The sequence below is a fragment of the Wolffia australiana genome, chromosome 20 (genome assembly GCF_029677425.1).
Source record: "Wolffia australiana isolate 7733 chromosome 20, ASM2967742v1".
Classification (NCBI taxonomy): domain Eukaryota; kingdom Viridiplantae; phylum Streptophyta; class Magnoliopsida; order Alismatales; family Araceae; genus Wolffia; species Wolffia australiana.
In genome coordinates, this window is record NC_135854.1 from 3,249,747 (window position 1) to 3,275,837 (window position 26,091).

At 36.2% G+C, this 26,091-nt stretch overlaps 2 protein-coding genes and 1 long non-coding RNA gene across 5 annotated transcripts; all 3 read left to right on the plus strand.

Annotated features, from left to right (window-relative positions):
• Positions 1–1,302: 1,302 nt before the first annotated feature.
• LOC144716178 (uncharacterized) lies at positions 1,303–5,243 on the plus strand. Of its 3 annotated transcripts, none has more exons than XM_078591252.1 (3): positions 1,303–1,506; positions 2,120–2,312; positions 4,873–5,243. In XM_078591252.1, exons 2-3 carry the CDS (start codon positions 2,214–2,216, stop codon positions 5,107–5,109), a joined length of 336 nt encoding a protein of 111 aa, XP_078447378.1. In that variant the 5' UTR covers positions 1,303–1,506; positions 2,120–2,213; the 3' UTR covers positions 5,110–5,243. The 3 variants fall into 3 exon arrangements, with proteins under 3 accessions (XP_078447378.1, XP_078447379.1, XP_078447376.1); XM_078591253.1 differs by having other exon boundaries at positions 2,173–2,312; XM_078591250.1 differs by lacking the exon at positions 1,303–1,506 and having other exon boundaries at positions 1,544–2,312.
• Positions 5,244–13,249: 8,006 nt separating this feature from the next.
• On the plus strand, positions 13,250–15,286 carry LOC144716126 (small ribosomal subunit protein uS7-like). Its single transcript, XM_078591179.1, has 3 exons — positions 13,250–13,405; positions 14,101–14,372; positions 14,936–15,286. The coding sequence occupies exons 1-3, from the start codon at positions 13,334–13,336 to the stop codon at positions 15,189–15,191; spliced, it is 600 nt and encodes a 199-aa protein (XP_078447305.1). The 5' UTR covers positions 13,250–13,333; the 3' UTR covers positions 15,192–15,286.
• A 2,449-nt stretch (positions 15,287–17,735) lies between these two features.
• Positions 17,736–19,920, plus strand: LOC144716253 (uncharacterized). The gene is made up of 2 exons (XR_013584866.1): positions 17,736–18,415; positions 19,534–19,920. It is a non-coding gene; the product is annotated as an uncharacterized LOC144716253 (long non-coding RNA).
• The last annotated feature ends 6,171 nt before the right edge of the window (positions 19,921–26,091 follow it).

Here is a 26,091-nt window from a genome sequence, read left to right on the forward strand (position 1 = left end):
CTCTCTCTTTCTCCCTCTCATATTCTCTCTTTCTCTGTCTGTCTATCTCTATCTATCTCTCTATCCCTCTATCTCTATAACACTCCCTCTTTCTCTCTCACACATCCTCTCTTTCTCTATCTATCTCTATCTATCTCTCTATAACATTCTCTCTCTTTCTCTATCTGTCTATCTCTACCTATCTGTCTATCTCTATCTATCTCTATATCTCTATAACACTCTCTCTTTCTCTCTCACATATTCTCTCTTTCTCTATCTATCTATCTCTCTATTACATTCTCTCTCTTTCTCTCTCACACATTCTCTCTTTCTCCATCTATATATCTCTATCTATCTCTCTATAACATTCTCTCTCTTTCTCTCTCACACATTCTCTCTTTCTCCATCTATATATCTCTATCTATCTCTCTATAACATTCTCTCTCTTTCTCTCTCACACATTCTCTCTTTCTCTATCTATCTATTTCTCTATAACACTCTCTTTCTCTCTCACACATTCTCTCTTTCTTTATCTATCTATTTCTCTATAACACTCTCTTTCTCTCTCATACATACTCTCTTTCTCTATCTGCCTATCTCTATCTATCTCTCTATCTCGATAACACTCTCTTTTTCTCTCACACATACTCTCTTTCTCTATCTGCCTATCTCTATCTATCTCTCTATCTCTATAACACTCTCTTTCTCTCTCACACACATTCTCTCTTTCTCTATCTCTCCATAACATTGTCTCTCTCTCTCTCTCCCTCTTTCTCTCTCACGCATTCTCTCTTTCTCTATCTGCCTATCTCTATCTATCTGTCTATCTCTATCTATCTCTCTATAACATTCTCTCCCTATCTTTCTCTCGGACATTCTCTTTCTATCTGTCTATCTCTATCTATCTCTCTATAACATTCTCTCCCTATCTTTCTCTCGGACATTCTCTTTCTATCTCTCTATAACATTGTCTCTCTTTCTCTATCTATCTCTATCTCTCTCTCTATAACATTCTCTCTTTCTCGCTCTCTTGGGCGTTGGGTGTCAGAGAACGGCAGGCGTATGGACTCTTCACCTTCGTCTTCTTCCCGGATGGTCCAGAGCGCACGAGAAGACCGTCCAGCCGTCTCATTAACTCTTGACAGTTCACGCCTTCCGTCGTCTTCTCCAGCCCCCAAGAAAGAGAGAGAATTCTAGAGAGAGAAAGAGATATTCTCGGTGCATGAGAGAAGATTTTGCAAGCTCTCTTCTGGGCCTTTCGTTCTGGGCTTGTCTCTTCAAGCCGTTCATTCTCCTTCTGCTCTCTTCTTGTACGGTTTCAGTTACTAAACTTTCTTCAGAGGAGAGAGAAGAAGAGAAGATAGGGAGAGAAGGCTTTTCCTTGGGTTAACTTAAACTTTCTTCAGGGGAGAAAGAAGAAGAGAAGAGTTTTGCTGGGTTAACTTGAAACTTTCTTCAGAGGAGAAAGAAGAAGAGAAGATTTTTGCTGGGTTAACTTGAAAATTTCTTCAGTGGAGAAAGAAGAAGGTAAGATTTTTGCTGGGTTAACTTAACTTTCTTCAGAGGAGAAAGAAGAGGAGAAGATTTTTGCTGGGTGAAGTTAATTTTCTTCAGAGGAGAAGGAAGAGGAGAATACTTTTGCTGGGTTAACTTAACTTTCTTCAGAGGAGAAAGAAGGGAAGATTTTTTGCTGGGTGAAATTAGCTTTCTTCAGAGGAGAATGAAGTAGGAGAAGACTTTAGCTGGGTAAACTTGACTTTCTTCAGAGGAGAAAGAAGAAGAGAAGATTTTTGCTGGGTTAACTTGACTTTCTTCAGAGGAGAAAGAAGAGGAGAAGATAGGAAGGGAAGGTTTTTGCTGGGTTAACTTAACTTTCCTCAGAGGAGAAAGAAGAAGAGAAGGCTTTTGTTGGGTTAACTTAACATTCTTCAGGGGAGAATTAAGAAGAGAGGATTTTTTGTTGGGTTAACTTAACTTTCTTCAGGGGAGAATTAAGAAGAGAGGATTTTTTGCTGGGTTTACTTAACTTTCTTCAGGGGAGAAAAAAGAAGAGAGGATTTTTTGCTGGGTTTACTTAACTTTTTTCAGGGTAGAAAGAAGAAGAGAGGATTTTTTGTTGGTTTTACTTTATTTTCTTCAGGGGAGAAAGAAGAAGAGAGGGATTTTTTCCTGGGTTAACTTAACTTTCTTCAGAGGAGAAAGAAGAAGAGAAGGTTTTTGCTGGGCTTCTGGGCATGTCTCTGCAAGCGTTTCTCTCCCGTTTCTTCCTCTTCACTCTGCTTCTGGCCTCTCATTGTGTGATTTCATTGAGTGTCGCTTCAACCGCTGGCCAAGTGAGTAATATTTCGTTTATTTTTTCTTATTGATCTCGTCATCATCGTTGTTGTTCGTTATGGTGCGCATCGAAGAGTCTGGTTTTTTCGGAGATTCGTAAAAAAATATGGAGACTTGACGTGCCTTTTTTTTGCATGGAAAGCTACACTTTGTGTTCTATAATTAATTTTAACATGTGCTTCTTCCGATTATTGTGGATGGGTGTGTGGCAGTTTCTTCCCAGAATTCTTCTTCGTCTTCTTCTAGCTTTTTTTAGCTTCTTCTTCGAAGATTCTTCGATTCTTCTAGCTTCTTCTCTTCTTCTTAGATTATTCTCTTCTTCTTAGATCCTTAGATTATTCTAGCTTCTTCTTTTTCTTAGATTCTTCGATTCTTCTTGCTTCTTCTTCTTCTTAGATTCTCAGATTCTTCTAGCTTCTTCTCTTCTTCTTAGATTCTTAGGTTATTCTAGCTTCTTCTTTTTCTTAGATTCTTCGATTCTTCTTTTTCTTAGATTCTTCGATTCTTCTTGCTTCTTCTTCTTCTTAGATTCTTAGATTCTCAGATTCTTCTAGCTTCTTCTCTTCTTCTTAGATTCTTAGATTATTCTAGCTTCTTCTTTTTCTTAGATTCTTCGATTCTTCTTTTTCTTAGATTCTTCGATTCTTCTTGCTTCTTCTTCTTCTTAGATTCTTAGATTCTCAGATTCTTCTAGCTTCTTCTAGCTTCTTCTCTTCTTCTTAGATTCTTAGATTATTCTAGCTTCTTCTTTTTCTTAGATTCTTCGTTTCTTCTTGCTTCTTCTTCTTCTTCGATTCTTCTTGCTTCTTCTTCTTCTTAGATTCTTAGATTCTCAGATTCTTCTAGCTTCTTCTCTTCTTCTTAGATTCTTAGATTATTCTAGCTTCTTCTTTTTCTTAGATTCTTCGATTCTTCTTTTTCTTAGATTCTTCGATTCTTCTTGCTTCTTCTTCTTCTTAGATTCTTAGATTCTCAGATTCTTCTAGCTTCTTCTAGCTTCTTCTCTTCTTCTTAGATTCTTAGATTATTCTAGCTTCTTCTTTTTCTTAGATTCTTCGTTTCTTCTTGCTTCTTCTTCTTCTTCGATTCTTCTTGCTTCTTCTTCTTCTTAGATTCTTAGATTCTTAGATTCTCAGATTCTTCTAGCTTCTTCTAGCTTCTTCTCTTCTTCTTAGATTCTTAGATTATTCTAGCTTCTTCTTTTTCTTAGATTCTTCGATTCTTCTTTTTCTTAGATTCTTCGATTCTTCTTGCTTCTTCTTCTTCTTAGATTCTTAGATTCTCAGATTCTTCTAGCTTCTTCTCTTCTTCTTAGATTCTTAGATTATTCTAGCTTCTTCTTTTTCTTAGATTCTTCGTTTCTTCTTGCTTCTTCTTCTTCTTAGATTCTCAGATTCTTCGATTCTTCTTAGCTTCTTCTCTTCTTCTTCTTCTTCTTCTTCTTCTTCTTCTTCTTCTTCTGCTGCTGCTGCTGCTGCTGCTTCTCCTGTTTCTCCTCCTTCTTCTCGCTTCTTCTAGCATGTTTTTAGCTTCTTCTTCTTATCTTCTTCTGCTTCTACCCTCTTCTTATCCTCTCGTTAGCCTCTTCTTAAATTCTTCTTCTGCCCTCTTCTTATCACCATCTTCTCGGTAGAGTCCCCTTCTTCTAGATTCTTCAAGCTTATTCTTCATCTTCTTCTTCTACCCTCTTCGTATCCTCTGGTTAGCCTCTTCTTAGCTTCTTCTTCTACCCTCTTCTTCTCAGCACCTTCTCTGTAGAGTCCCCTTCTTCCTGATTCTTCTTCTTCTTCTACCCTCTTCTTCTCAGCATCTTCTCTGTAGAGTCCCCTTCTTCTTGATTATTCTACTTCTTCTACCCCCCTCTTATTAGCCTCTTCCTAGCTTCTTCTTCTGGCCCCTTCTTATCCTCTCGTTAGCCTCTTCTTAGCTTCTTCTTCTACCCTCTTCTTCTCAGCATCTTCTCTGTAGAGTCCCCTTCTTCTTGATTATTCTACTTCTTCTACCCCCCTCTTCTTAGCCTCTTCCTAGCTTCTTCTTCTGGCCCCTTCTTATCCTCTCGTTAGCCTCTTCTTAGCTTCTTCTTCTACCCTCTTCTTCTCAGCATCTTCTCTGTAGAGTCCCCTTCTTGATTCTTCTTCTTCTTCTACCCTCTTCTTATCCTCTCGTTAGCCTCTTCTCAGCTTCTTCTTCCCTCTTCTTCTCAGCATCTTCTCTGTAGAGTCCCCTTCTTCTAGATTCTTCAAGCTTATTCTTCTTCTTCTTCTTCTTCTTCTTCTTCTACCCGCTTCTTATCCTCTCGTTAGCCTCTTCTTAGTTTCTTCTTCTACCCTCTTCTTAGCTTCTTCTTCTACCCTCTTCTTCTCAGCATCTTCTGCTTAGAGATTCATTCTTCTATATTCTTCTTCTTCTTCTTCTACCCCATTCTTATCGTCTCGTTAGCCTCTTCTCAGCTTCTTCCTCTACCCTCTTCTTCTCAGCGTCTTCTCTGTAGAGTCTTCTTCTCTGCAGTTAGCTAACTTGAACGGCAATCGTGAATGGGTTTATGACGGTAAAATGCAGGGGGTTGAGATGAGGCCGGTGGCAGCGCCGGCGGGGTTGCTGGTGGTGCTGGACGAGGTGCGAAGGCGAATGGGCACGTTTCAAGTGTGCGGGCTTTGCACTTGCTGCGGAGGACCTCGCAACGTCTGCCTGCCTTCTTCCTGTTGCTACGCAATCAACTGCAACCTTCCCAATCGCCCCTTCGGCGTTTGCGCTTTGACTCCTCGCTCCTGTGGCTGTGTCGGCTGTAGCTTCTGAGCCTTGACCGGAGCCATCTTCTTCTCACTGACGTGATCTTCTTCTCTCCCTTCATTATCATTATCCTCATCGTCGTCATCGTCGTCGTCAATATTATTATCCTTTCAGAATTGTTATTATTATTACTTGGGCTCTCTCGGTTCTTCATCGTCGCCGACGTCATCGTAGTCATCATCTTTATCTTCGAGTTCTCGTTATTGTTCTTATTATCCATTGTTATTATTAGTGATGTGATTGTTTCCTCACCATCATCATCTCTATCTTCATGTTCTCATTATTAGTGCTACCATTATTATTAGTAATGTGATTGTTTCCTCACCATCATCATCTTTATCTTCATGTTCTCAATATTATTCTCATCATAATTATTGGTGATGTGATCGTTTTCTCACCATCATCATCTTTATCTTCATGTTCTCATTATTGTTATTATTATCCATTGTTATTATCAGTGATGTGATCGTTTCCTCGCCATCATCATCTTTATCTTCATGTTCTCATTATTGTTATTATTATCCATTGTTATTATCAGTGATGTGATCGTTTCCTCGCCATCATCATCTTTATCTTCATGTTCTCATTATTGTTATTATTATCCATTGTTATTATCAGTGATGTGATCGTTTCCTCGCCATCATCATCTTTATCTTCATGTTCTCATTATTATCATTATTATTATTATTAGTGATGCAATAGTTTCATCTTCATCATCATCTTCATCGGCATCATCATCTTTATCTGCATGTTCTCATTATTATTAGTGATGTGATCGTTTCATCTCCATCATCATCTTCATCGGCATCATCATCTTTATCTTCATGTTCTCATTATTATCGTCATTATTATTAGTGATGTGATCGTTTCATCTCCATCATGATCTTCATGTTCTTATGATTATTATTACTATCATTATTATTAGTGATGTTATCGTTTCATCTCCATCATCATCTTCATCAGTATCATTATCTTTATCTTCTTGTTCTCATTATTATTATTACTATCATTATTATTAGTGATGTGATCGTTTCATCTCCATCTTCATCAGCATCATCACCATTATCATCATAATTATCATCTTCGTCCTCCTGTTATTATTATAATTATTGTCCTACTCACCTCCTTATTTCATTATTATTACTAACGTGCTCGGTTCTCCATCATCATTGTCGTCATTGTTACCATCATCATCATTCTCATCTTCCTCTTGATGTTCTTATTATTATTTATCATTACTAATTTGCTTGTTTCCTCCTCATCATCATCACCACCATTATTGTCGTCATCATCATTATAACTATCATCATTATCTTCATTTTCTCATAATTACTACTGCCAGTATTATTACTGATGTGCTCGTTTCTTCATCATCGTCATCGTCTTCATCACAATTATATTGACCTTAATGTTCTCATATTATTTTTGATTATGATAAGAATAAAAACACAAACAAGAATATTCATTTATATTAATCTTCCAGGTTCAAAAGTGTCTTATTTTTAGTCAGTAAACTATTATCTCAATGTTATGCAAGAATATATGAAATTACTTTTAGTTAGATTAAAAATGAAAGTAACTAACAAGCCGAAGTAAATGTCTGATGACTTTTATCATATTATTTTAAAAAAATAGGGGATTTAATTTTACAAAAAATTAAAAAAATTAAAAAAAATGATTCAATGTATTCGTAACTAGGAACTTTGAAATGAATGAATCGGTTTACCCCAACTTTAAAAGGACTTTTATATGTCTATGCATTATCTTGCTATGGAGTGGGAAAATCTTGAAAGTAGTTTTGAATTAAAATACGAATAAAAGACACAAAATTTATGAAAATTACATCATCATACATTTTATAAAATTATAACCTTAAAGTTACTATATAATTTTTAAATTTTAATGTCAATTTTAAGGTAAGTAATTTGATTTAAATTTAAAACATTTTATGATAAAATGATAATATGTGAGAAAAGAATATTGCTTCATTAGACATCTTTGTTCGACATCTTCTTGTTCTCAATATGTTCATGATTATTATGGTTGTTCTTGTTCTTCCTCTTATTATAATTTTATCTATGTTTCCTTTCCTTTTCTGGTTCTTTTTTTCATTCTTCTTATTATTTTTCTTCTTTTTATTGATCTTAATCTTGTTCTAGTTATTATGTTTCTTCATACCCTTTTTATCTCCTTGGTCTTGCTATTGTTATTCACTCTTATCTTCTTGTTCTTTTTATTATTATCCTTTTTCATATTCTTATTATCATCATTATTATTCTTTTTCATTTTCTTCCTATTCTCATTCACTATGAGGATATTTTTTAATGTTACATTTCATGTATTTTGTTTTCATTATCGACTAACAGTTATGCTTTATATTATATCATGTTTTAAATAATTTTAATTGATCGGATCTGCTTCACGATATATGAAAAGGTTAATGACTGTAAGTATTTTTAGTATTTAGTCTTGTTCGGTATAATTTGTCTACTTGATTTCGCATGGATCAATATCTAGGATACTAAATATTTAAGGTTAAAAACCCTCAACAGATAAACACGAAGCAACAACGGCATTGACAAAAAGATAAAATATTGAATCAAATAACCAACCAGGTGACTAAAATATTTACTACAACTCTAAAGCTTGTTCAAAAAATATTCATGACATTTTATGATAAAAAGAATAATATGTGAGAAAATAATATTGCTTCATTATACATCTTCAGATGGCATCTTCTTGTTCTCGTTATTATCATTATTATTCCGGTTGTTCTTGTTCTTCCTCTTTTTATCGTTGTTATCCATCTTCTTGTTCCTTTTCGTGTTCTCGTTTTCATTCTTAATATTATTATTATTGTTTTTATTGTTCTTATTATTTTTCTTATTTTTTTGTCCTTTTTGTAGTAATTGTTTTTCTTCATGGCCCTTTTTAGCTCACTTGACCTTGTTATTTTTATTCTTTGTGATCTTCTTGTTCTTCTTCTTATTACTACCTTTGTTCTTCTTGTTTTTCTTGTCTTTATCATGTTTCATATTACTCTTCTCAACATTATAATTATTTTTCATATTCTTCCTATTCTGATTTACTAAGGATAAATACAATTTTTAAAATGTTTTAAATTTTGTGTAGTTAGTTTTCATTATCGACTAACATTTATGCTTATGTTCCATATTATACCACATTTTAAATCATTTTCATTGATCGGATCTAGAGAAATTTAATCTTCATGATATATGAAAAGGTTAATAATTTAAGTATTTTTTTAGTAATTAGTCTTCTTTGGTATAATGTATCTACTTTTTTTCACATGGATCAATGGCTAGGAGACTACATATTTAAGGTTAAAAACCTTCAACAGATAAACCTAAAGCAACATCAGATTTGACATGGAGAGAAAATATTTACTCCAACTTGAAAGCTTGTTATCTAACAATCCAAAAGTCCCATTGAGCTCAAATATTGAGGGCTGCTTTGTCTTTATATAATATGTCCATCTTTTCTTTGGATCAATTGAGGTGATAAGCATTACCAAAAACATTTTAAAACTTGATTCCCACATTTGTGTGCGTTTTGAAAGAGAGTGAATTTGAGTAACTCATCAAACTTGTTCTTGCTGTCCTGGTTGTTTGAGGACAGACATTGGAGAAGATGAGGACATTACATGCAAATCACTGCACTCCCAAAAGAGCATAAGGACGGGGGGGTAAGTAGCCTTGCGTTACATTTTTTTCTCTTCATCATCATTGGGTTAAAACTACAATCCATGTAATCGCATAGAATCCTTCCACTGTGTACCACATCTAAGGCCTTTATTATCATCGTGTATGATCACATAATTTTGTACCTCTCTATCTATTGTCTTATCTTTTCATTGTCATTTCATCATCTGTCTCACTCGTCCTTATTCTCTTGTTCCTATATCTAGTTATTGTCTACAATATTTAATAACAATTGTCTTAATCAAACTAGTGAGTATTGATCACCTTCTTACCTTGTATTTTCCTCATCTTTCCTACTCTAATATTATAAACACATTTTTTCATGTTTTAATCACAGTTTAAAGAATATGAACTCCTAATCATTCTTCCCTGCGGAGGTGATACATACTCATCACTATCTAGATTTAGTGAGTATATATTTTTATACATCTATTGTTAAAAATCAAAACCAAAAACAATATAATTATAAAACTGAAGATGTATTGTAGCACATCAGAAATTGTGATGCCATAATGGCCAATCATTGGCTTACAATTTTTTTTAATGTGTGGGGAGACATAGACCAATAAAAAAGGTCAATAGCAATGAATGTGCTTTTAATGACTGAGATTAAAGGACTTGTGTCAGCACGAAAAGTTTGGGTATTTTACTTGCAATTAATTCAGTGCAAAACATAAAAAGTAGCACGCATATGCCTCATGATTTTGTTGGGCAAAAGGGGAAATGTAATTATGTGGAATTCACAAACAGTGTTTCCACGTCATAAATTATATATGTTATTCTTTGAAAAAAATCCTTGATCATTCTTAAGAGCTTGGTGGTACTGGAGGAATCTTCTCATCATCATCTCTAAAGTTTTATAAAAAATCTTATTTAACTGAGAGAATTAGGTTTGAAATGAAGTTATTGAAACCTTTTTCTCTTAATTGAAGAAAATCTATCAAGAAAATAGAAAAGGAAATATCACAAAATTTTATTTTTCTATTTCATAAAAGATACTGAATGATTTAAGTGATTAAATTTTTATCTTACATAAATGGTCTTCATTTGAGTGCAGTTAATCCCATTGTGATAAGAATGTTCAAGATATGTTGAAAATAAATGAGAGAGATAATCAAGGCATAACATGAAGAGTTCAGAACTAACAAACTAAAAAAATAATTCAAGTAGATACCACAATATGTGCCTGATGGTTGAGAAAATGCCACTTAAATTCACATGCAAGGGATGAAAAAACTTTTACAAATTTTATAAAAAAGGTATCTGAAACAATCAAATACTCTGAGTGTATTTTTCCCTATACATCCCCATGTTTCTCCAGTCCTGACATTGGTTTTCCTGAAACTCACATGACTTCTCAGAAGGAGCATAAAATACAGGGTAAATTTTCCATCTTTAGGACAACCAATGAATCTATAGAGGTTAGATAGATTCAATGAATAATCATTGATTTATTATAGTATGAATAGAGAGATAGTCTAATATCACTATAGAAACATTAGTAATGTAAATAAATTTTTCTCTTATAAGAATTGTTCTTAAGAAGGATAAAGAGACTTGTTCTTATATCTATCAATAAAACTAGTCACGTAGAATATAAAATAACACAACTACAACAACATGGATGTAAGTATGGGTAAAATTGGATGTTAATCTGTGCACATTGATTCTATGACATACACAATATTATATTCTTTAATGTAGACTTTTCTGAAATTTTTATTATTAGTTTTATAAAATTTTATCTTATATACCACATTCATGATGGCAGAATAAATTCTGGAGGAGACATGAACTGAGGATTCACATAAGTATTTTAGGTGTGTGGAGAAAATGATGGGGTCTTATTTCTGGTATTTTCAGTCAAAATAGTAATCACATAATTCTATCGTGGTGATGAATACATTAGGACACACCAATGCTGTAGATCAATAAGAGGGGTTATCTCCATTTTTACCAGGTCAACTAATGGAGTATCATGATAACCTCGACTATAACCAAATTGATTGAGCTGCAGAAAATTTCTATAATGATGGTCTTATATATTGTAAATCACACAGTACCTCTTACATAATTATTGTTTTCATTTCGACTACCAACAACATATGCAAAAACTACTAGGGCTGAAAATGGAGATATGTGAGGTACAACATTAAAATATCAAGGTTTTTTTGCTCAATAAATGAATGGAGGGTTCCTACTTTGAAAATATCTCCCTAATGCAAACTTTTCTCATTGATGTCATTTGATTTCCTAATAAAATGGTGAAATATAATCAGAATGCACAATAACCGGTCAACATCTCTCACTACATGTCTGGGCGAGAGCTATTAATAAAACACTAATTATTTGATTATAATCATGAATTTAATATATTCAGGTTCATTAGAATGATTGTATTCTCTCTCATGTTAACAAGCTCAAGATTATTAATTTTTTTAGAATGTTATTCTTTTTTTTTCTAGGTTTTTAGAATTTTATGGATTTTGGTTACATGGAATTCTCCGATAAAATATTTTTAACTACAAGTATATCTTTTCAATTTTCCTTACATCTTATTCAAAAATAAAATAGTTTTTTTTAGTTATGGAATTATAACTTTTAGGATTATTACTGGGGTGGAGAAATAAAATTAAATCCTAGAAACACTTTATTTCTTTTTCTTTAGAGCTCTATGCAACTGCTTCACTTTGAACTTCATTGAGTTACTGACAAAAAATGCATAATAACTAAAGTAACTAACCAAACATGCCATATTAACGTGTTATTCACGAACTAAAAGTACGAGTGAATATGATATATGTCACAGAAAATGACAATATTATGCACGATTGTCTTGTGACCAATAATAATCAAGATTCTCAGATTTAATGAATCATTCCATGAAGTACATGATGTTTTACTTGATAAAAGTGCCACTGGTTACCTTACCACACCCATAGTAAAATAATTATTTATAAAACAATTATTTCATACAAAATCATGAAATGGGACAAATAAGTTTTTAGATTCAGTTTTACTCCTTGAAATTGTTTCAAATGCATAGTAAACTCCTTCTTACCAGCTTTTGATGTCCTCTAACTCCACTATAGTTGTATTTTCCTTAGATATTTGTAATATATTTTAAAGAAAAAACAATCCCATGTATAGGCCAGATTTTAAACTCTAGTTAATCTAGATAACTATTTTATAGACATACCAATATGTATTTATTTATGTAAGTTGATTAGGTGGTTTAGCCAAGCATAGTGCTCACCCGTCCAATAACAGTTCGATATTCGATATCGAACAAATCTGACATCCTATATTTGATTAAAGTGAGATGATTTCAAATGCTAGCATCTGATATCAGTTGGATATCAAGCATTTTCCTGATATCAGATACCAGAACAGATGCTTAAAGGGTTCAACATAGTGGCAGATGACAGTACCGGATATCAGATTTCAGTGTCTCGATTTTGGATATCAGAATCTGCACAGAATATCAATATTGACATCTGAGATCCAAATATTATTTTATTTTTTTAAGGATACATTGTCCCATAGTGGGAAAAAACAAAAAAGGCAACAATTGTATAAGAAAGGAAAAAGTTGCACTTCAGGAAACATGTGTAAAATATGATTGACTAGTCAAGCTGACATAGGGTGAATCTTATAACAAATTTCCTTGTTGGCTTTGGTCATTAAAACCTCAATCGTCTTGGGTATTCCTCCAAAGATTTTAACATGTTCATCTTAAATGAATTTTATTGAGTAACTTAATAATGTATAATATTATTCATAAAGATATGAGAAGGAAAGTTACATATCTTAACTGCATAATTGAATGTTTCACACTAGTATGACATACTATTTGATTCATATTTCAATTTATATGTCAAATATCGAGAAAATCAAAATCCAATATCAATATCCGTCCCAAGAGATGAAGCCATCAAATAATGATGATGTCGGAGATCCATGCTAGAGCAACTGATCTCCGATAGCGCCATCAAATATCAGGATACCGGGAAAGCTGATTATTGGGTTTCCCATTTACGATATCCGGCATTGCCTATCCGCCACATCATCCATCCATATAAGATCAGCATCTCATATCCGGCAGATCATCCATCTAGATAATATCAACATCACATATCTGGCATGACATCCCTCCCGATAATATTGGCATCACATATCCGATACAGCATCTGTCCCAATAATATTGGCATCAGATATCTGTACCCCATATGGGTGAACACTAACTAACTAACTAAAATAGACAAAAAAAAAAAATTACTAACTAACTAACTAGTCAAGCTGATAACTATCTATCTAAGTACATTAAATAATGAATGGGCTTTCCTAAGGAGGCGAGGCCCAATAAGAAGAATATCCTCACAGTCCACATGCCCATCTATCCCTCTGCAGACCATATAAATTCATGTTTCCTCACAAAACCCTAGTTTTTCTTCTCATCGTCGCGCCGCCCAAATTCCCCCGCGATCGGACGAGCTTCGGAGGCGAAAATGGCCGCAGTGGAGGCGTTGCCACAGCCGGAAGTGAAGCTCTTCAACCGGTGGTCGTTCGAAGATGTCGAGGTCGCTTTGTTTTTACAGCTTTTGATTCGCTTTTGCCTTTTTTTTCTGTGTTTTTTTCTTCATTCTTGGAGATGTTTCACTTGCTCAGAACCAATTGATCCGAACCAATTGAACCAATTGAAACTCAATTTTTAGCGAATGCGAGAAGTTATTCGATGAAAAATGCGATACGTAGTTGTGCGGGAAGTGATATCCGGCCGATATGCATGATCGGTATTTGTTGATTCACAGGCGGTTTATGAAGCTCTCCGGAGACGTCTTTCCCGCGTCGTATTGATAGGAGTAGTTAGATTGTTCAAGCTGCGATTGCATCGAATCTTCAGAAGTAATCAATATGTAAAAATGTCACCAGCAAGGTTGTTGTGTGTTGAGTCGTAGAATAGATAAAACCCTTACAGAAGAGATAAAGCACTGTTGGACTATCTTTATCCTCTTAATGGCATTGAACTGAAGTTGAAGTGTCCCAAAATCCCAACAACAGTAAAACAAACTGAAAATACATTCATCCATTGTAGTGGGTTTTCTTCTTTTTTTTCTGTTCGTTCCAGCACGATCTTAATTCCGTCTAACTCAGGCGAATGATCTGTATATTCTGAACTGGAATTATACCCGATTAAACATAGAAACGAAAATTACATCTTAAAGATTGAATTATTCTGATGATTCAACTTGGTCTTAATATTGAACATGAACAGGTTAGCGACATTTCTCTGGCAGATTACATTGCCATCACCCCAGGAAAGCACGCGACATACGTTCCCCACACCGCCGGGCGATACTCTGTGAAGCGTTTCAGGAAAGCGCAGTGCCCCATCGTGGAGAGGCTCACAAACTCTCTCATGATGCACGGAAGAAACAACGGCAAGAAATTGATGGCCGTCAGGATTGTGAAACATGCCATGGAGATTATCCATCTCTTGACCGATGCCAACCCCATCCAAATCATCGTTGATGCTATTATCAACAGGTCAGCCAAATAATCTGATGCGCAATTTCTGCCTACCTATCCATCCATCTTTCTGTCTATCAATCAATCAATCTTTCTAATCAGGCCTTCTCATTGCTATGTATCCATCTCTGAGTTCATGTTTCTGTCTGTATACCCATCCATCTCTCTTTCATCTATCCATCCTTGCGCTTATCCAGCCATCTATCCATTTAGCTGTCTGTCTATCTGCCTCTCTGTTTATCTTTCTAGCTGTATTGTATGTATGTGTCTCATTGTACCATTACCTACCTGGCAATCTCTATTTCTCTTCATCCATCTATCCATCTGTCTACCCATTTTTAATATTTTGTTATCTATACTATCAATCCACTTACCTATCTATCTATCTATCTATGTGGTCCTATATATATCAAGTTTTTTATGTACCTTTGAATCTATCTGTGTATCATGATGATACTGATATTGGTGTCTGTGGGAAGCGGCTCGATATGGATTTTATGAATGCATTTCAAGTATATCTCTAGTAAATCAAACTTTTTCGTTCGTTGACGACCAATGTTGTTGGCCTTCTTTCGCTGCAGTGGGCCAAGGGAAGACGCTACAAGGATTGGGTCTGCGGGTGTGGTGAGAAGGCAGGCTGTTGATATCTCGCCGCTGAGGAGGGTGAACCAGGCCATTTATCTTTTGACCACGGGTGCGCGTGAGAGCGCTTTCAGAAACATTAAGACCATCGCCGAGTGCCTCGCCGATGAGCTCATCAATGCCGCAGGATCGTCCAACGGTTATGCCATCAAGAAGAAGGACGAAGTCGAGCGTGTCGCCAAGGCCAACCGTTGAGAAGTGGGTAAAAAAACTCCATTTTCCTTTTTTATTCGTGTTTTTATTTGTATGTTTAGACTGAGTTTTGATAAAGAGTTTGGCCATTTTGTTCCCATAGCGTAGATCAATTGCTGGGAGAAAATTTCTTGCTAATGGTGCAAAGTATCTTTCTTTGTTCTCTTGGGTTACTGCATATTTGATTTTTGTTGCTACTGGTTGCTCTTCGATCTATCACTGTTAAGGTGATCTTAGTTTTGATGTATTTGTCATATCAAACCTGGATTATTAGATATAGGATCAAAGATGTAGTTCAAATATATCGGATTAAGAATTTGGCTGACTCAATATGCACCCGACTAAGCATCTAAGTCTCTAAATTGGTTTAGAGCCTCCACAGGTTTAAGATATATTTCATTTTTAATTTCCAAAGATTTAATAATTCTAATGATGAAGATGTAGGATGTAGATTGTAATCATGTGAGTAAATCTCATCGCCATGGTTTATATACTTTCTATAGACAGTTTATTTTCGTTCGAGCTGTTTCCAGAAGCATTAATTGTGAATTTTAGTCTACAGGTTATGTTGGAAGTAGTATCTTTTACTTATCTTTTGGACACGTCTTTTGGTACTCAGACTTGATTTGTATACAATTATGTATTAGAAGTGGGATAGAAAGATTCCGTACTTGATTTGGACTATTTTTTTACAGTTTATGTTTAAGTATTTATCATATGATTACAACTTCATCCTATTCTGATCCTCTGAACCTTTTGGGGAGAAAGCAATTCTGATCTCATTCACTTGCATCAGAATGTTAGTGCATCAAGTTTTCCATTGATAGTTGGAGAGGATTTAATGTGATTCAGAATGGCCGAAATCTGAATATGATTGACACGAATGAGTTTAATTTGGCCATTATGTAATTAAAATCTGTAGGGAAATCAGCTCTAATGGCGAATTGGACAAATGGATCCAAAGAAAAACGATGAAAGACTGTACGAATCATATGATAATTAATGATAGGGCTCTTTTTTCATATGTTATTAGCCATTAATGATAATTTCCTTTCCAGAAATATTCAGAAGAGGATGAAAACACCTACAGTTCCGTTTTGACCTTGATGTGGTTCAAAATTCATGGGGTCTAACCAAGAATATAATTCCATTTTGATTTTTTTCTTTTGTTTTATCCTCCTACAAAAAAATATTTAGACATTTTGTCTGCCATCTACTAAAGCAAGTTCTTCAACATCCCCTGCGGTTCTTCACCAAGACAAACATCAAAGTCACATATTTTTGGCCCAACAAGGTCATACAGTCATAAGCAATGAGATGAAATCTTAATTCAAGGACTAAAGAAATTTCTGTTGTGGTAATAGCTGGATGGAATATTCAGCTTATAAAGTTCTCCAAGATGTCATTCAGGTCCAAAATGTTATAGTAATAGCAAAAAATGCAGGCACACAGCACTCAGTGTAATGAGGAAAAATGTTAAGATGTATCATAATATGAAGCAGCAGGCCACGCATAAAATTTATGAAATTCTGAACTTACTATTCAGAAACACATGCTGCGGTGTTATTAATGCAAAAAAAGATGGCACTTAATTTTGAAAGTCTGGCCCTAATCATGATCCTATTTTTAAATCTGCCAAGGCTCAAAACCTTAATAGGATGCATCACTGACTGGGTTAAGAGAAGAAGAGAAATTATCCAGCTTCAAATTTTGATATGTGAAACAAAAAAGATTGATTTTGATAGCAGCCGCCTCATTCTGCCCTCTAAACATAGGGAACGGCACGTCCAGGACATGACGCCCCGGACGTGATGGGATGGATGACGGGTTGTGACGAACGGTGACATGACGAAATGTTCGTCACGTCACCATCATGTCACGCGTCCGAGGTTTTTCAAAAAATCCGTCACGTACCCGTCACGCGTCCTCGCATCCTCGTTAGGGTTTGACGGTCCCAGTCCGGTCCGGTTTTATGGCATGGACCTAAACCATACCTGAAGTTCGGTCCGGTCTTGTTCGGTCCCGGTCCGGTTCGGTACCCCGGAGGAGCAGGGGAAGACAGAGGTGTTGTGCATGAGAAACATCATCAATGAACTTTGGGGCGGGTTATTGAAAGGGAGACGGGGAGGGGAATCGGTAGTATGTGGGATAGCCGTAGACATGGTCGTTCTGTTCTTTTGGTGCGAATTTGTGCGAATTGTTAGTTCTGTTCGGATTTCCGAACAGAACAAAAACGAATTCGAACAGAACATCAAACAGACCCGTGTTCTGTTATTTTGTTCGCTTTGTGAGAATTTTAGTCTAATTTTGTGCGAATGTGTGAATTTGTGCGAATGTGCGAATTTTGTTTGTTTCTGTAAAAGAAAAAGAACCGAACAAAGAACAAGGGCCTGTGGGGTACTTTTGTGCAAATTTTGAGTTCGTTTCAAACGAACAGAACAGAACAGAACGACCATGTCGAGGGATAGGGTCTGGTCCGGTCCGGTTTTTTGGCTTGGACCTAAACCTTACCTAAAGTTCGATCCTCTTCCGGTCCGGTCTTTTTTCGGTCCCGGTTCGGTCTGGTCCGACCGGTCCCGGTCTAAGATGTCAAACCCTAATCCTCGTTCAATCACGTCACCGTCACTAGCGACGGGAAATTCCCCTACCTCGAGGCTGGGGTTTCGTCTGTGTTGTTCTTCGCGGCGATCTCATCGATGAGGGAGCTGTTGTGATCTCGTCGATGAGGGAGCTGTTGTGCGAATTTCTTACATTTTGATCAACCGGCGGGGAGGAAAATGCATCGGTGGTGGAATCTCGTCTGTCGACCGTCGAGGAATGTCTCGCTTGAATTTACCGGCTTGCGTTCTACAAACGGCGAGAAAGGAGAAGCAGCGGAGGAATTTCTGGCTGGATCTGTTGTTTTTCCTCCATTATCGAGCGAGGAGAAGCTTTCACGGGAGACTGCGGGGTTCTGAAACGCAAGCACGCCAAAAGTTATCAGAATTGAGGCTATGGCGAGAGATCTGATCCCGGCATTGCACAAGATTGGCCGTCGAGCGGCCATTTCCTGAATTCCTCTCATGATCCGCTGTATTAACAAGATTGAGATCAAATTTACGGCGAAGATCTCGCTCACAAGTCGCCATCTTTCTGCAGCCTGGCCCGACCCATCTCCCTCGCCAGTGCTTCATCCGCAGGAACAAGAGCAGGCTCCACCTTCTTCCTCTACCTCAGCCTCTCCCACAGTAAGAAAAGTAGCGTTTTCTCCCCAATTTTAACTGCCCTGAAATTAACCTTCTCTCCCGTTCGATTGAAGAATTCGTGGACAAGGAGAGGGAGATGAAGAATTCGTAGAATTCGTGCCCTGAAATTATATTTTTAATGAAAAATATAATCGTATTAAAATTCCGTCATGGACATCATCCGTGACGGACTATTCGGCACGTCACGCGTCCGGACTACCCCGTCAACGTCACCGTCACCGTCACGGGCCATCTGTCACCGTCACCGTCACCGTCACCGTCACGGACCGTCTGATTCGTCACCGTCACCGTCACGTCACCCGTCATGTGACCGTCACGGTGACGCGTGACGTGACGGATGACGATTGCCGATCCCTATCTAAACATAAATCCCATAAAATTTATAAAGAGAATGCAGGAAAAACATAAAACTATATTGGAATTGTTCCTTCATCTCAGGCTGAGTAAAATAAAGTGATTTTGAAATAGGTCAAGCCTTGTTAGTGTTGATTTGGTGCTTGGGCGGTAAGAACAATTTCTCAGCCTGATCTTGGCAATGTATGAGGATCCCAAGAATGTTATTTATATCTTAAGGGTAATAAACTTCTCAACACTCATTAGATTTATATCTATCTAATCTGCCCATCGAAATCCCTTTTCAATCACATCATCTATGTTTGATCCATCTCATAACACTATCATTCATCAATCCATAATGTCATACTCAATCAACCTATTTGATATAGTGGTAAAAACATATTTATGTGTGCAGTTCTGGCTAGCCATTATCTTATCCCACCATCATTCTGACAATTTATTGCTCCTCTATCCCTCTCACAAGTCTCTATGAATATGACCCTCAACCTTTCATATTTTATACTTATATCTGCAATTATTATGTATCACCGTCTCATATCATCATTTCCCACTTCTCTCCATCTCTTATTTTGTACAATATCCATTCTCATCCCCAATTTCCTTTTAAGGAGATATTAATTTTGTAATCTATCTTTCCTGTAGAGATGACTCATGCTCATCCCTATCTAGTAATATTTTTAGAGTCAAGATCATTTCAATATCATTATTATAGCTGGCTAAGTATCCCAAACTAATTTCACCAGTTTGGCGCTAATTTGGGGACTTGCGTTGAGCACTTGGAGGCTGCCTAGCTTTACAACATGTCGGCAGACCAATTATGAGACTAGCTAAGCGCCTAGAGTACTAAATGTCTTGATGTTTGCATGGAAAGATACACCACTACACCTGCAGGTTTCGTGGCTTTTTGACCTGTTTGTGAACTGGCTAGGCAGCTTTCTAGGCACTTGTCTTGAAAATGGATTTTGATAGCTCACTAGGTACCTGGCTCGATGCATTGGAAAATTTGCTGGGAGCCCAATATGCACCTGACATGCCGACTATTGAGCTTCCTAAATGGAAACCTACTTTGTCGCACTTGTGGACCTCCTAGTTTGAAGATTTGCTAGAATTGTTTCTAGCTTTTGGTGTTAGATTATGGTTTTCAAGATCAATGATCTGATGATGATTCACACAAATAAATAAATCACGTATTTTTAACATAAATTTAGACTACATAAAAATATGATTAAATCACCTAGTATTGAGCCAAATTAAATATCCACTTGGTTCCTTGATGAGTCTTCATGAGTTTCATAAGTGTGCAGCCTCTAGATGTATCTATACTATCCAAAAAACATAAAACCTCATCTTCTACTCGACAAGCACCACCATCTCTTCAATATGATCTTCTCCCCATTGTAATCATATTAGGGGGACAGTTCCCAAGGAGAGAAGGAGAGATATCTGAATAAAGATCGCCATGAACATATTTTGTTTTGGGGTTTCATTGCTTTATACAATGGGATTTTCTATAAAACCTCCTATAATTAAATTATATTCTCTGACATCTGATAAACATCAAGTGTGTGACCCTCAAGCCCAATACAAATTTATTTGAAAACCTAATTAATTAAATATATTACTCTTACAGATGAATTTAATTAGTCTTGGGTCTATTGAATATTCTCGATAGATTGAGATGGGAACATATGAGATACAAGGTACAAGAATTTATCAGCCTTTTATGAAATATTTCTACCATCACTTATCATGTTTGTATAATCCTTCATCTATGTGACACTCATAAAAGTTACTTGCATAAGATCAAATATCAAACTATAATGGGTCCTCCAAGTTTAGACTTATGCATGAGGAAATGATCAGAATTTCCTCATGACTAGGGACTCTTTCTATAATATTTCTACTACCTCTACCAAGGAATTCATCACATTATATTCCTTGAGATGTCTTCTCTTACATAAAGGGCAGAAAATTCCATCTCCATGTAATAATTATCTTTGCGGCCATGTTGCTGCGTCTGAGCTAAGCTTACCTAACTCGCACTGCTAAGGTCTCATGGGTAATAGTAAAAAAAAATCTACATTGACATGATGTATTTGGTGCCTCTGGTCTAATAGCCACTTACACAATCATAACTTGAATCAACCTAGTTAACATTCAGATCAATATATTGAACTCCTTCTCTAAACCCCAGCTACTGCCTTTCTAAGTATCTGCTATGTCTTTATATTTTGATATGTTTCTTGAATATTCTAAGAATAAAAATATTTTGACTGTGTTCCCAAAAATAGTAACCATTACATAATTTAGTTATCTTTACGTATATTCATGGACTTCATTATAAGTGTCAAACCTGCATAATATTGAATATATTGGACAGGTGTGGAATGTAAAATTTACTTGTAGGCATATAGAATTCCATCTCTATGCATGGAGTCTACTAACCTCGAGATCACTAGTCTGTTTGATGTCTACATTGCACCTTCGGGCTTCATTGTTTAGCGATTGTTAGCATCCTGGTTGGGTGACTGGCTAGCTGCATGGCCTACCAATTTTGAGTTCACCTGGTTGGGTGTCTGCCCAGATTTGCTTATGGGCTTCTCATGATGGAAATATGTTGGCAGCCTGATTAGATGACTTACTAGACATTTTATGTGGTTACGCATGTGTGCTTCCTGGCTTGGTGACCTATACGAGACTCATTTTGGCAGTTATCCAGGCGCCTACAATGTTGATCAATCAAGTGCTTGGCTAGGCACCTATCTGGTTGTGCTATTGATTTACCTAGCTCGACAACTTGATGCCATATATATATGATTAATAAATGAAATAGATCCATATGGTATATACATAGTAAAAAAATGCCGGGATGAAAAATGAAGGACATAAAATGATGATTGAACATCAAAAAAGTAATAAAAAAATGTACCATTCAACCCACTCAGTTCATGCAAAATTATTTCGTTAACAACTACATTCCACCAAGTAATGCTAGTCATAGTTGGTGGAGTCTACTGCTCACCCCATGTTGGCACACCATGTTCGTGCACAAAGTGTAAATTTGTTCATAACTTATCATGTAGCTCCTAAGTTATCATAATCTAGAATAATATTTAGATTGATGTCAATTCTGATTTTTTGAAACAGATATTTTAACAAGAGGACCTTTGTTCAGCTTCCTTAATATATCTTGTTTCGATTTATGTTTTCCTAAAACCCATGAGGTGAGACATAGGTTTAGATTCATTAAATTTCCATGTACAGAGCATCAGACATTGACTGGCCCAGCCTAATCAACATCATTGTGTGAAGGTTGTATAATGTTGGAGTGACGTGAACCCCGTTATGGATATTATGTGGCTGCCAATCACACCACCATGTTTATTTAAGTTCATTGAATAAAATATAATGTTCATTATTATTCCAGTATGATGATTATAATGAAGTCCATGAATACATGCAAAAATCCAGTGAATTATGATAATATTATAAAACAGTGATCACTAGTCTTAAAACATGTATTCAATGGATAGTCTAGATGAATGGATAGTTTAGAATACATGTTTTAAAACGTTGATCACTATTCCTATTCAATGGATAGTCTATAGATGGACATCAAATTACTGTATAAAAGGGCACTAATTGATCCTACTTATACAATAAGTATAGATGATCATGCGACTATTAGTATGGCGACACTAAGGACACATAGTGGGTGCTCTTTGGAGAAAGAGTTCATTGATTTGATCCATATGAATCCCTGAATGATATTATATCTAAACGTCAATCAGGTTTATTCATATCACGGTTTTATAAGTGATCCACTGACCTAAGACACCGAAGACATCTCGTGGATGGAAAACTACATTTTGACTACGACTTATGAGCCTCTAGTCATGGTATTCAAAGAAGTCGTAGCTCAGATATAGTGAGAAGCTCACGGGGATGATTGAGTGGTCAAGACAAGATCATGTGGCCTCAGTATAAGAGGAGATTGACTCAAGAAGATGATGCAGAAAATCCCAGGCCAGGGTAGTGAGGATATCAGAAATGACATTCTCCAATCTTCGTTAAGCATCAGGATTAATTGAATGACATATTAGGGTTTGACAATCAACCATATCCTAAGTCGTTCGAGAGTCTCACGCTGATGATGGATTATACATATATGGTAATAGATGAAGATAAAGGTTGCATGAGAAAGTTCAAACACTACTTGGTATCTTCTAGAGCACGGGGTGTATCTTGGCACCCCACGGGCTGGAAACTTAAACTATCGATTGGGTTAAATCGATCTGTAGTTAATTAATCTATATGTTCATATAGTTAATTAATAAGGTTGGCCAATAAGTTTTATTGGCCCAGCAAAGTTATTAACTAGAATGATACATAGGCTTAGAGGGTCACACACATAAGATCATAATCGAATTACTGAGCATATTTTACTTTATGGGTTTTTGAGAAAAAAACTTAAGTAAAATATAAATATGGAAGGGACACTCATTTCATGAACCCAAGCCAACCAGATTTGAGAGCCCCCCATTTCTCCACTCTACTCTCTTATCCACTCAACCAAGGAGAGTGTCTTAATGGTGAGAAGATCTTCAAGATTTTTAACGAGAGTTGAAGAAGAAGAGGTGGAGATCCAAGCGCCAAATGATCTCGTGTATACATCTAGAGGCCAGACACGTGAATGGCTTCAGAACGATCTCAATAGGAGCAGGTCAAGGGTAGAACAAGTTCCCAAATAGGTACATTTGACGTATTATTATATAAATCAATTCAGAATTGATTTCACACTTCCGCATTATGGAAACCATGTTTCCCATGGTTGAACCAAGGTACACAACCCAACAGCCCATATGTCTTTATTTTTTATTTCCTTATACTAACAAAGTCAATATGTTTGGTGGTTAGATCATCAAGCACATTTTTTTCTCTCAAATGAGACTGATACCCTAATCAATCCAAACAAAGCAATCAATCACGATGCATCAAGCTGGTATGGATCTACAAGTGATCTCAGTTAATGGGTGATTATGTTGAGACTCCAAACCAATTCAATCATCCTGTGTATGCATCAAATCTTCTCAATCCAAAATTGCTGAATATTGTAGCCTCTTGTTCAGGCCTTTTTGGATTATACTATCAAAATCAGCATGTCATTGTCTTTGTAGTGCACATATTTTTTGAATGTTTTAATGAAACCCCCCAATCATTCATAGTTGTAGCTTTCTTTCTCTCTCTAATCAAGCCCTCTAATGATTGGGTAATATTTGGAGGTATTAACTGTTGGGTTCTAGAGGCCTTGACATGGATGAACAAAACAAAATGAATCGCAGCGAAAAACTTTTGCGTATCAAACGGCATCGACAAAAACCATTGAAACGAGTAACTTTGCATGAATCTCATTCGTGATTTCTTCGATCCTGGAGCGAGACGAGTCGAGCTGCTCAAGTGTGCGGCCTCTAGACATATCCACGCGGTCCTCGACGCGTCGGATCTCCTCCTTCTCGTTGAGGAGCCCCGTTCTTTCTCCGTCGGCGTCGTTACGTCGTCCTGATCACATCAGGGATGGAGAGGGGGTATGGGCAGAGTAGAGAAGAAGGGGAAAGGCCCCTGAACAATTCTGGCCCGGGTGAATTTTGTTCAAGGCCTTCCCCTATTTATACTAAGTGGGTATTTTTCATAAAAACCCCCAAAACTTAAGTATATCTTCCAATGTCCAAAAAACCATTTGCGTGTGACCCTCTAGGCCCATGTATCAGTCTAGTTAACGACTCCAGAGACCTAATAACCTTTATTGGCCTTCCAAATTAATTAACTATATCATCATATAGATTAATTAATGTCGGATCGATTTAACCCAATCGATAGGTCGAGACTCCGACACGTGGGGTGCCAAGCTACATCTCGTGTCCTAGAAGATACAAAAGAGTGTGTATCGACTCACTCATGGAACCTGTTCATCATCGGTTACCGTGTCTGTATAATCCCTCATCCACTTGACGCTCCTAGGACGATGATAAGCCGAAAAATCACGTAAAATTACGTGGTCGTTGCGCTTTTTAGACTTATGCAATAAATTTATAATTCCCTTAATTACTAAATAAGAATATAGAGCAAGCAAGGGGTCGATCCGCAAGGAGGCAACAATTCAGAATTTTCAAACAATTTTTATGAATCAAGTCAAGTAATTTTGAATTTTGCAATATTTAATTCAATTAATATTAAATAATATTCTTAAAATAATCAAAATTAAGTAAAACTTAAATTTGATTTCGGTCAGATAATTCCAGATAAGAATATTATTATTATTTTAAGCTCATAAAAATAAAAATTATTAATTTCCCAATTTAATAAAATTTATAATAATTTTCAGAATTAAAATTGGGAATTTAATAATCAAGAAAGTGATTTTTGAATTGGAGTTCAAAATGGATGAATTTTCGGTTCAAATTTTATTTTTGGTTTTTTTATATATTAAATTAAATTCCTAAACAATAAAAACCGAAATCTAGAGAGAGAAACAAATCAAATTAACCTAGAGAGAGAAAGTGAAGAAATTGGGGAAAACCCCAATTTCGACCCTAAATTAAAAATGTAATGAAGCATAAATGTCCTAAAATAATTAAGAATTAATTATCAAAAGTCAGATCTCAAATCCAAATCAAAAAGAAGTGCTGATGCATTCAAAACATGAATCTAGGGCATGTACATTTCGCCCATGCCAAGGCGTTTTCGAATCGTTCTAGAAGATGATCAAATACAATTCAGAAGTTTACAAATTTGATAAAGAGATCCAGATCTGACATCTTCCAGAATGCCTCATGTGTCCTTCCTGGCCAATTGCTTGGGGAGAGCCTCCAAAAGTGAATTTCGCCTTTTTTCTGACCTTTATTTAAAGATCCAACCATCCAGATTGTAGAGGAGGAAAAGACGAACCTGCCCTCAAAATTTCAGCCCAATTGGAATAGTAGATCTCAAGATATCGCAGTTTTAGTGAGATCAAATGTGGGCCGTTGGATCTCTTTTATTTTCTCTAAAAAATCAGAATTTCCTATTGGCTGGGCTTGATTTTCTCGCTTTCCGTGTTTCGGGACACGTGCACCCTCGTTGTCCGCGTCGGCCGCACTTTTTCGCTGCTTTTTAAGAAAACAGAAAAGGACAAAATAGTGCTTTTTTCGCTTGGTTAGAAGAGAGAGAGAGAAAAAGAAAAAAAATCATTGTTTTAAATAAACGCCAATGATCGGCGTCGATTTCCGCGTATGCGGAAATCGACGCCATTTGGCATCTTTTAA